General features: G+C 34.4%; 2 protein-coding genes across 2 annotated transcripts; one reads left to right on the top strand and one right to left on the bottom strand.

Annotated features, from left to right (window-relative positions):
- Positions 1 to 3,719: 3,719 nt before the first annotated feature.
- Positions 3,720 to 7,400, bottom strand: LOC113697987 (uncharacterized). The gene is made up of 3 exons (XM_027217630.2): positions 7,128 to 7,400; positions 6,792 to 6,984; positions 3,720 to 6,487 (listed from the first exon to the last, which is right to left on the bottom strand). Exons 1-3 carry the CDS (start codon positions 7,263 to 7,265, stop codon positions 6,000 to 6,002), a joined length of 819 nt encoding a protein of 272 aa, XP_027073431.1. The 5' UTR covers positions 7,266 to 7,400; the 3' UTR covers positions 3,720 to 5,999.
- LOC113699631 (beta-D-glucosyl crocetin beta-1,6-glucosyltransferase-like) lies at positions 4,115 to 5,487 on the top strand. Its single transcript, XM_027220001.1, has 3 exons — positions 4,115 to 4,298; positions 4,456 to 5,149; positions 5,235 to 5,487. The coding sequence occupies exons 1-3, from the start codon at positions 4,115 to 4,117 to the stop codon at positions 5,485 to 5,487; spliced, it is 1,131 nt and encodes a 376-aa protein (XP_027075802.1).
- Positions 7,401 to 11,905: the final 4,505 nt, after the last annotated feature.

The following is an 11,905-nucleotide window of genomic DNA, read 5'->3' as shown; positions in this document are numbered from 1 at the left end:
AGTCCTAATAGATTCAGATTACATGCTTAGAATCAAGTACAGACAAAAGAAACTGAGGGGGGGAATGAAGATAACATAGACATCCTGCATTGCCCCTCAGCGATGAAGCATGACATGCCAAAAGTCTAGCTGCTTTATTAGAAGAACATAGGGCCTGTTTGGAAGTGGGTTTTTTGACCAAGTTTTTTACCTACTAGTTTTTTAACAACTTTTGCTACAGGAACCCCGAAAAACTTCTCAAAACTTTTTACCTACACATTTCAAAAATACACAAAAAACTTTCCATTCAACTTTTCTTCTTTTTACTCCACCACCCAACCCACCACATCGTCTGCTGCCGGCCACCACCTCCACCATCACTTCCGGCGCCGATTACTATTCCGGCGGTCAATTCCGGCAATACACAATTTTTTTTCTCTCCCTCCCCCCTCCCCTCTGCCTCCCCTCTGCCTCCCCCGCCCTCTTCCCCCTCCCCCTTTCAGGCAGTTTTTAAATCCTTCATTTTCAAACACAAAAAATGAACATAAAACCCCAAGAACCGAACAAGCAAAATCATAGCCCAGAAAAGCCAAAAAAAAGGGAAAAAAAGTGCAGAATGGAGGAATTGGACATCAAATTCAACGTGATGGTTTCCTTATTCAACTGGATGCAGAAGAGTAAATCCTCCGCGACGAAGCATTGCCAGTTCTGCAAATTCCTCGATGCTTTCTGCCAGAAACCGCGGGACTATTTCAGCGCCGTCCGCGGGGTGGCGGGGGGAGGGGGTTGCGCTGGGGAAAGGGCAGGGGGTGGCAGGGGAGGAGGTCGCGCAGGGGAGGTGGCGGGAGAAGCTGGGGAAAGGGCAGGGGGTGGCAGGAGAAGCTGGGGAAAAGGTAGGGGTGCGCGGGGGGAGGGGGGTTGCTCTGGCAGAGGAAAGGGCAGGGGGTAACGGGGGGAGGGGGAGTGGCGGGAGAAGCTGGGGAAAGGGCGGGGGTGGCGGGAGAAGCTGGGGAGTGGCAGGGAGTGCGCGGGGGGAGGGGGTCGCTCTGGCAGAGGAAAGGGCAAGGGGTGCCGTGGGGGAGGGCGTCATGGTGGCAGAGGGGGAAGGGGCACAGGGGGTGGCGGGAGGAGAAGGGGAAAGGGAGGAGAGAGGTGGCGGGGCGTGAGTGCTGCTGGGAGGTAACGGGGAGGAAAGAAAGAAAGAAGAAGAAGAAAAAGGAAGAAGAAGAAGAAGAGAGGAAAAAAAAAAAGAAAAAGGAAAGAAAGAAAAAGAAAAAGAAAGAAAAAAGAAAGAAAAAAAAGAAAAGGAAAAAAAAGTTTTTCACTTTACAAAAACTTCTACAAAAAAAATTTTCACCTTACAAAAACTTCTACAAAATTTTTTCAAAAAATTCTACAGTGCACTACAGTAAAGTTTTAGACAAACTCCCAAAAAACTCAGGTTCCAAACAGGCCCATAATTGTATTAGACTTTGGTGGACTAGCTTGATGAAGTTAAATGAATAATTTATTACTAATCAAAAAGTAATAACAAAAATGGCACATAAAACAATGAGATGACTTGTTCTGAGCTAAATGTCAAAGGGCACCTATTCTTCATGGAGATGAAATTATACTACTAGGCATGATGTGCTAGTTCAAGGGATTTAGGTTAATAATTAAATACAAAACACACCTACAAAAATTAAGATAACACAGGGAATAGTGAGATGGCTCATTTGAACTATAATTACCAAAACTAATATTATCAACACTTATAAGCATATGGTAATCATCATAATGGGATGGGGTTATTATCACTTTACCCTCTTAAACTATATCACTACTATCAGTTTACCCCCTAACGTTATCTTTTAATCACTTTATTCCCACAAGTAATTCAACTTAACATGTTAAGAAATTTTGGACAATAATACTCTTTTATTTTATAGTATTATTACATTGTTATTATCAATTTATTCGTTTAGATTATAGTGATACAATCACTTTAGTTCCTAATATTATTTTTTAGGCATTTTACTTCATCGTTAATCTAACTAGTATGATCAAAATTTTTTAAACATATTTACCCTTTTATATATAATTAAAAATAAAAAGTTGGAATGGTTATTCTTCTTTTTTTAACTTTAAGAGATTGAAAAACATAAAACTAAAAGGATTTTCTCAAATTTCTTTTTTTTTCACACTTATTAATACTAGGAAAAGAAAAAAAAAATAGAAAAGAAGAAGAAAAAAAATTAGCTTTTGCAAAGAAAGAAAAAAAAAGTCTAACATTATCGTATTACATTAAGGTTGTCGGGATTAGAATTGGAATTTGGTAGTAAACAGAAAAGTGAAATAATTTTAAAATAATAAAAGTATTTAATTCTTTCTTATTTGTAATTTTTTTAAAAAAGAATTGAGCTCTCTCCCTCTCCCCCTCCTCCTCTCCATCTTTCTATTCTTTTTTGATATTAATAAGATTGCTAAGAATAAAGATATTAATACTTTGACTTTTTTTCTTAATATTAAAAAGGAGAAGAGCCACTTTACAATTTTTTATTATTTTTATTATACAAAGAGGAGGGTATTTTCTTCTAAAATTTTTTAACTTGCTAAGTTGGTTTAATGGTAGGATAAATTGCCTAAAATATGACTCTAGGGGATAAATTGATAATGAGACTATAGTTTATGGGGGTAAAGTGATAATAATTTTAAGGGTTAAACATGTCTTTTTACTTTAATTAACAAATTCCGTTAAGTTGGACCGTTAGTTTTGGGGGTAAAGTGACCAAAAGATAACGTTAAGGGGGAAATTGACAGTGACACCAAATGTTAAGGGGATAAAGTGATAATAACCCTAATGTGATGTTTTGGACATGTATAGTCATGGTTATTATAGACAAAAGAGCTGGTTTCTCTATAGTTAAATTACAGACCATAAGCTTCCCACGAATCCATGGTAATGGATGGTAATAGTACATAAAATGTTAGTTTTACTTCCCTAATATACTTACACACACCAAAGTCACAAGAGAGAGGATTCGTGGTACAGAAGGACTAACTTCTCAGATCAAGATATTCGTATATTTGGTTGTAGTGTCATGGGAAGAGAAGTAAGTTATGGCCAATTGACCAAGCTTGAAATACAAAAAAAAATGGCTAGAATTATTATATTTTGTTCAGTGGCGACAGCCAAATGAGGTTATCTACTCAGAAGCCAGATTCCTAGCATCAAGTATCATTGTAATTGTTGGACAGGGGCAGGAACAGTTGCAGCCGTTCCTGAAGGTTTTGTGCAAAATACACAGCATATAATTCTATATGCATACAGTGTAATCAACTTTCAATAATGTATAATTATAGAACAAATTTTTTGTGTACCCCATGCATGGTATGAAAAATGATATACAAGATACAATTTGCATCTTATATATTTTTTCGTGATCAAATCTTGGCCATGAACCTTCGGAACGGCTACGGTTCCTGCCCCTCTTCCATAATTGTCAACCTGATCACTTATCTATTTGGCAAATGCTGGTTGTTTGCTCCATACTTTTTTTTTTTATTATTGTTAAAGTCAACTACGAATTTTGTCATTTATCAAATGATGACGTTGACCAAAATAAGCTTCTTATCTCTTAAGGTTAATATCAAACGCAAAAATAAACCTAATGGAGTTGAGAGATTGTACTGCATTGCAGACAAAAAAAAAAAAAAAAAAAAAAAGGTGAAGATCATGAAAACCAAAATAGCAAAAATTGTATAATGCAGTACTAAAAATTCATAATTGAACAAAGACCAAGTGTATGTAAGCATTTTTCCGACAATACAGGCCATTTAAAATTGAAAACACTACCATAATACCCATACTAATTACTATTATTCATGTCCTAATTGATTTAACGAGAGCAGAAATATTCCAATCCGAGACAAATATAGTTCAGTTACCACCTATGCTGCTCAGTAGCAACCTAGCAAGAATATTACCCATGCCACCAGGCCACAGAATTCTGCGCAAGTTGTTCAGTTTAAATGGATCCTGTCCCTTTCCACATCCAATTTTTGTATTCTATTTGGGAAAATAATCCCTATTTAATCACAGCCCAGAAGAGCTCATTTCTCCATACATACAGAAGGGGCGCAATCCATGTTCATGGAGGCGAATAGTACAGAAAATGCTGGCAATAATTCTGCAAGGGTTCTCATGTTACCAATGTTGGGGCATGGTCACACATCTCCATTCTTGCAGCTAGCTAAGAAACTCACTGAGAGAGGAATTCACATTTATCTTTGTTCTACACCTATCAATCTCAATTCCATCTCCAAGAAAATCACAGGCAAGTACTCAGAATCCATTCAACTTGTGGAATTTCATCTTCAAGAATTGCCTGAACTTCCTTCCCGCTACCACACAACCAATGGCCTCCCGAGTCATCTCCTTCCCATCTTTTTCAACTTCCTGACTGTCCAATCCTGAAATACACAACATCGTAGAATCTCTCAAGCCAGACTCGGTGACCTACGATAAAGCATTCGCTCGGTTTTCAGTAAGTCCTTTGTACACCTTGCCATCCGTTTGGCTCCATAATGTTAGCGCTGCATCTTTGTCATACACATTTCATTTGACATCCAACTCTGGCACCGAATATCCATTTCCAGCCATTTATCTTCGAGATTTCGAGTTACGCAGACTTCTTACTGCAGTTGGACGCAATGCTTTGGACCCTTGTGAAGATTCTCCCATTCCTTTACCGGTTAACACTTGTAGAGCCATGGAAGGGAAATACTTGGATCATCATGCTAGTTCGATGAACCTGAAAGTTGTCCCTGTTGGTCCATTAATTCCCAGTAGTCTTAATTCCACTGGTGAATCAGGTGACGACGATATTGAGCTCATGAATTGGCTTGGGCAGAGAAGTGAACATTCACCTGTTTTTGCTTCCTTTGGCACAATGTATTTCTCGTCAAAGGAAGAGATAAAAGAGATAGCTTTCGGTTTAGAGCTGAGCAATGTAAATTTCACCTGGGCTTTGGGATCTCCAAAAGGTGAGGAACGTAGGCTCGACGAGATCTTACCAGAGGGTTTTCTTGAAAGAGTGAAAGATAAAGGGAGAGTTGTTCAAGGATGGGTACCGCAGGCGAAGATTTTCAGGCCATTCGAGTATTGGTGGCCTTTTGTCCCACTGTGGTTGGACATCTACATCAGAATGCATAGAATTTGGTGTCCCAATAATGGCCATGCCTATGGCCTTCGAACATCCCATTACTGGTAGGGTGTTGGTGGAAAATGGTGTGGCTATTGAAGTTGTGAGAGATGAAAATGGTAGACATCAGAGGGAAGAGATAGCAAAAGTGATCAAGGAGGTTGTATTTGGGGGTGCAGGCGAAACCATGAGGCAGAAAATTAAAGATTCGAGGAAGAAGATCAAATCAGAAGAAAAAGAGAACCTGGATGGACTCTTAACATTGATTATCCAACTTTCCAAGAAAAATTCAAGTCACGATATCAATATCGCAAGAGCATAGTGTCTAACAATTGACCGGGGACTCTCTCCCTCTCCTCCTCCAATTCCTCTTTTAATTTCTTCATTTTTCAAAGGGAGGGAGACCATACCATAGTCTTCGTCCCATGAATTTTATTTTATTTTATTTTTTTAATAAAGTCTCTCTTAAATTTTCTTAGTAAATGCCACCTTGCCAAACAGTTGTTCAAATTCGAAGTTCATTATTTGTTCATTATAAATTTATTATTTTACATTGATCATGAACCATTAGTGTAATTTTAATTTAATGTACCCCAACGAATCCATGTAACATGCCCTAATTCTAGTACCTGAACACTAATTTCTACAAATAGAACTCTAACAAAATTGTGAGGCTATAAAAAATCATCTCATCTCTGTCAATTGTTCCAAGAAGTCAAAACTCAAAAAAGGCCAAAGCAAACAAAAGAGAACAGTACTGCCTATGGAGGATGCTAATCTCTTCTCCGCTCTGCAAAATCAAGAATCTACCCAATATCTTGTCAAAAAGCTTTATTAGAAGCATTTTGTGCTCATAGCAGCAAATTGACTAGATAAACCTGATCTAGCAACAAAATTCTCTGCCTTGTTTTCCTTCTTCCCATTAGAAGCTGATGCTGTCAATGTGTCAAAATTGGATGAAATATGCTCACCAACCATTGCTTCTTTATTGCCTAAGCCTACTTCTCTGCTAGGATTCAAAGGGATTATTCTTTGGCAGTTACTAAACCATTTGGACTGCATATAAGTGATTGTCCTCCATGGAGGAACATGCAGACCCCTTTCTTTAAGTGAGTTCTTAGCTTCTGAGCAAAGGATGGAGATTATCTTGTTCAATTTCTGAGCATCACCAACAAAGATTGCAGGAAGCGTATCTGTGAGCTCTTTGTAGGATGATGTAGGCCTTGCTAATTCAAATTGTGACTTGAAATCAATGTCTAAGATCAGCCTCAATGAGCTGCATTTTTTATCTTTAATCACAACTTCAATGTATTCATAATCACCTGTTTACCATTAGAAAAAGAAGTTTAGATCATTTTGCAATTAAAGTTCACAGAAAAATAGCAGATGGAAGGTGGATTCCTAGAATGTTAGTATGACTTATCTTGTCATCCCTTTAATTATCAAAATTTTTGGAGGTTACATGCTAATTTACTACATCCCATCTTACAAATTTGGATCTTTTGTGTTTTATCACTCTGGTCCTTGAGACTTAAACATAAAAGAGATTATGCTCATAACATGGAAAAATAAATATGCAAAGTTCTAAAGTAAACCAAATAATAATTTTAAAAAAAAATTACTTACCAGCAGGGCAGCCTAAAGTAGTAGGCCAAGAAGTTTGACATAGACAAACACCATGATAACCATCCTTTCTTAGTCTAATCACAAGCCATTTCTTGAGGCTAGTAGTTTTCTCTGCTTCGATTTTGTGCCTCATGTGCTTCAATACACAACCAAGAAGACCCTCTTCAGCTGCAGTTCTACTCGCAACAATCTCCTGTAATCAAGAAAGATTTTCATACCCTTTCAGAATTACACCAAATACAAAATGATCCAACTAAAAACAGAATTTAGTGTTTAGCACATGCACAAAAATGAATGATCAAGAAACTTAAAATGAAAAAGGGGAAAACAAAATACCTGCAAAATATATTGCTTAGCATGATGATTATTGAGAGACAGATTTTGAGAGGAATAAGAGGGATTTTCTGAAGTTGATTCTGGTTCAATAAAATCGTGCACCATTTGAAACAGCTTCTCTTCTTCTAAGCTACCCATTTTTGTTCTCTCTCCTTTTTCCCCTTTCAAGCCCACTTTGTATTTTCTTCTCTCGTTTGTAAACTGAATTCTGAGCAGAAAAGGGTCTATGTTCAAAGCGCAATTTTCACCTTATCCTAAGTGGAATTAAAACGGTGGAGGTCCATGTATATGTTGGCAGTGGGCAGATAAGGTCAAGATAACGATGAAAGGACTTTAATTGTGGACTCTAGTGGCACTATATGGTATATCCTAGGAACTTTGGCCGTGGCACACGGTTTTGATAGAGCATATCCTAAAAATTTTTGAAAAAGGACTCTGAAATTGACGGTTACAGGCCATCCTGGTCCAGAAGCAACCTCAAAAATAGACATCTTCCCAAGAATATTCTTGTCATAAACAAGTACGTACAAGCAATCTATTGTAGTACATGCATATCTTCTTGCCTACATTACGTAGTACAAAAGTATTAGGACGTAGTAGCTCAGTGCTTTAAGGCTTAGGATAAGGACATTTAAAAAATAAAGGGTATATTATTTTTTTTTTACTTTAACCATAGAGACAAAATTTTTAAAATACACACTTCAACATACAATAAATGTCCAATGACGAGCCATTTCTTGTCAACGAAGCTTTTAAATGTTTTTTTACAATGTCAAAATCTTTATTTAATGTTGAGAATTTGTTATTAGTAAATTATAAATTGAATATTTTTTTCCCATTTTGCAATAAGAAAGCACTAGGCGGGCACCATGAAATATTAGTTCTGAAAGAAATATATAAGTAGTTTGTATTGTCAAATAAAGAAGATGTCCAATGAAAAGTTAGAGGGCAAACACATTCCTTGTTTTTGTCATTATGTTTTTTAGATAGATACGGACCACCATTTACTTGTATTTTGTCATTTGTTCTGTTTCTTGCATGTTATCCATTTTCAACTTTTGTCACCTGACCGACCTACAAATGTTGATTTCCTTTTCTTTTTTTTGTTGCCCCTTTTGCACAATTGGTCAATTCGTAGTACATTGTTTTCAGTTTGTCTGTTGGCTTGGCTACACATATACGCCATCTGGATTAGTTTTTGGTGGGCAGGTGGATAAGATAAAAATAGTAGTGTCAATTAAAAAAGGAATTTGTTGCAGACATAATTCTTGAAAGGTCCAGTGGAGTGGATAATACGGGCATATCCTTTTTTTTTTTTTCAATAGGGATAATTTCAAAAACCTCCCCTGAGGTTTTTATCAGTATGACTAGCCTCCCTTGAAGTTTTAATAATATCATATACCTCCCCTAATTCATATGATTTTGTAACATGTCTGCCCAAGTGAACCAAAAAAACTAATTTCATAAGAGAGATAATAATTTAATCCCCTAAATGCCCTTTTGCTGCTATCCTCAACATTAGTTTGTTTATAAATCTAATTTTTGACTTTAATTCAAATTACCCCCTACAATTACAAGTCCATAGCAATTGCATCATGTGCTTTCATGCCCATATTAAGAATTTCTTTCATGCTAAAATACATTATTCCTTAAAAAATTTTTAATGGCCATAATTAATACATAAATGAAAATTTATTTAGAAATCGTATGTAACTCTCTTTTTTTTAATTAACAACCTCATATTGTTCATTAAATGTCAATAACGATAGAAGTTAAATATTTGGTAACAATGTTGCACCTTCAGTTTTAAATATATATTCTTGTTTTTCAAGAAGAATCTATAGTTATTGCAATTCAAAAAAGAAAAGTATAAAAGTTTTATAATTTTTTTTTATTTTTATAAGTGATACCTAGTTATTATCATACATTACTAGAATTGACTTTTTCAAGAAGAATATATAATTATTACAAATCCGTATAATAAAAGTATAAAAATTATATAATTTATTTTTATTTTTATTAGTGATTCCTAGTTATTATCATACATTACTAGAATTAACTTTTGTAACTTTACTTTTTATTAACAATTAATGTTTTCCCAAGAATTTAGTAATTTATTTTGAAAAAACACCAAACCAATAAATAAATAAATTGTTAAAAATGGAGAAAATATGGAGAAAAATGCTATTCACCCCTAGTTATATTGGTGCAATTTGTAATTGATCCAAAATATATATCTCAAGCAAAGGCAAGGCATAAGAGTTATTTTACCACTATTGATGTCAATAATGGGTGCCAATTAACTGAGAGGGGAGGTTTATGATATTTTTAAAAGTTGAGGGAGGAGCACAGTGATATTGTCCGAAACCTTGGAGGTTTCTGAAATTATCCTTTTATTATTAATCTTTCTTACATTAATAATATATAGGTTAGCTAGTTTGAATGTCTATCATATGTGTAAAATTTGGAGTTCAAATTTAAATTAAAATGACATAAACATAGATCTAAACCAGCAAGTAATATATAGTGTCAATATATAGAAAAAATTAATTCATTTTCAAATCAACGACTTTCTTGTTTGCAAATAAAGAGATGTTTTAGTTGGGCTTTGTGAGCCAGCTTTAGGAAGTTAAAATTGAGAACGAATTATAAGAGCAAACTTCTAGCCCATATTGAATTAGATATAAAAAAAAAAAACCAAAATTGAGCCCTTTTAGTTTGTTGAGTGTTGGTCTAGGACTATGATGGCCCAAGTTTAAGTCATGTATTTTAAATCTTCAAAAAATTCACTATGTCGTCAAAAAAATCATGTGCAAAACTTTAATCAAGTAAATCAAGTTATTTCATATTAGCAAGAACAATTATTTAAATAGTACTAACTTTTTTTTGGTTAAATGAGAATCCAACCTTGCAAGGGGAAGGGGAAAGAAAGGGTTTGAAAGTTGAGTTAGAGATCCTAAAATGACCTAATTAATTTTCTTAACAACTAAATTGGGTCTCAAAAACGTATTAAAATTTCATTAAAAAAATTTGCACTATTGATACTAAAAGAATTAATCTTTTCAGTCCATTTATATTATAGTTTTCCATTTTGGACCATCAAATACTCCCTCCATCTTATTGAAAGTAAATGTTTCAAAATATTTATTATCTTATTAAAGTCAAAGTTACTTTTGATTTCTTTTTTCAATGTTATCCCTCCTCCTACCCCATCTCGCCTCACCCCAACTAGACAAAAAACATATGGTCTAGTTATTTAGATCTGGTCTAGCGTCTTTGGGCCAAAATTTAGCCCCAAAAGGCGAATCTACTTTAAACCCAAATAAGTGTAATCCAATTATTTTGTACGTTTTATACCTACATGTTACTAAATCCCATCCCTTTCTTCACCTATTTTTCTTGGCTCTACAAATGTTTTGTATGTCTGATCCTTCAAGCTAGAGGTGGCAAAATAGGTGGGATGGGCGGGATTTGCTTGGGTTTGAAATGAGACCGAGTAATATGAGTTTGGACCCAACTTTATCCATACATATTTTGAAGCTAATTTGGATAGGATTACTTTAGAATGGTTTAGATTGATCCCACCCAATATCCAAGTCTATTTTTCATATTCTTTTTTCCTTTAATTCTTTTTTATTTTTATATAAATTTAATATTTTTGATTTATTAAATTTCTTTTAGTCTTATTGTGAATTTATATTTTTCTGAATTCTTTTCCCCCACAAATTTTCTTTTATTTATTTTCTATGTATATATTCCAATGTTGCTAAATTTTAGTTGAGGAAAAAAATAAATCCTATAAAAACTTAAAAGAACTTGTATTTATGAGTACAAAGAAATGGCATGTAGAACTATGAGCCATCATAAAACTATCAAAACTAGACAAAATATTTTCTAATAAAATTATAGATTAATGACTTTCATATTACTCCTAATATTCATTTTGATTAGTATTCTACTAGAAAAGAAGTTCAAAATTTTGATAAGATAAAATTTTGATGAGGTACTTGGGCCCCAATGGGTACCCAAGAATTTCCCAAAAATTCCCATCAATTAATGGGTATGAATAGGATTCGTCCCATTTCAAGCTTAATATTAAAATTAGAATATCTATCTCATCCAAAGTTCCTTTGCGTATGAGTAATCCGTTGGGGCTTGAGACATATTGCCACTTCTACTTCAAACAAAACAAGATTTAAAATTTTTCTTGCCATTCAAATGCCATACATATGGGGTTTTAAATTTATAAATCAGAAGCATAGGGAATAAAAGATAAACTCCAAACTGTTGCAAAATGAGAATTTAAATAGTGATTTATATTCTTGTATTTCATGGTAACGAGATATTTGTATTTTTCCTTATTAATGAATGCTCTTATGTTCTAATATAAAGTCATTTTTTAAAATATTCAATTTCTTATGGAAAAAAATATAAATGAGTTGGCACTAGATTAATTTTCATATATAACATTTGAATTCAAAATATTCACTTGGTAGATGTGTATTTAGAATTTTAAAAAAAAAGGCAACTTTTTCAAATGACAAATTTGCAAAGCAACTAGCATTTTCTATTAATTTCAAAATAACCACTCCTGTTTTTTTTTTTTTTTTTTTTTATGTATATTAACAATGAAACAGAGGGAATATCCGAGAAAAATGAGAGCACTTGAACCAAACAAAGACAAGTGAGATTTCAATCCTTTACCACTTGACTGGCGTTAGTATCCATCAACACTTGCTTCACTCTTTTTATCTTCCGCCAGCCGTTTTAGTTTCAGT

Source organism: Coffea arabica, chromosome 7c (assembly GCF_036785885.1).
Source record: "Coffea arabica cultivar ET-39 chromosome 7c, Coffea Arabica ET-39 HiFi, whole genome shotgun sequence".
Taxonomy (NCBI): domain Eukaryota; kingdom Viridiplantae; phylum Streptophyta; class Magnoliopsida; order Gentianales; family Rubiaceae; genus Coffea; species Coffea arabica.
This window is presented reverse-complemented; position numbering and strand designations above follow the sequence as displayed.

Bases quoted from the DNA above. Each gene is read 5' to 3' on its own strand.
- LOC113699631 (XM_027220001.1), top strand. From the start codon at position 4,115: ATGGAGGCGAATAGTACAGAAAATGCTGGCAATAATTCTGCAAGGGTT. The intron at 4,299-4,455 runs GCAAGTACTCAG...ACAACATCGTAG, and splicing joins CATCTCCAAGAAAATCACAG to AATCTCTCAAGCCAGACTCG. The intron at 5,150-5,234 runs GTTGGACATCTA...CATTACTGGTAG, and splicing joins TGGCCTTTTGTCCCACTGTG to GGTGTTGGTGGAAAATGGTG.
- LOC113697987 (XM_027217630.2), bottom strand. From the start codon at position 7,265: ATGGGTAGCTTAGAAGAAGAGAAGCTGTTTCAAATGGTGCACGATTTT. The intron at 6,985-7,127 runs GTATTTTGTTTT...TCTTGATTACAG, and splicing joins CTAAGCAATATATTTTGCAG to GAGATTGTTGCGAGTAGAAC. The intron at 6,488-6,791 runs GTAAGTAATTTT...AATGGTAAACAG, and splicing joins TACTTTAGGCTGCCCTGCTG to GTGATTATGAATACATTGAA.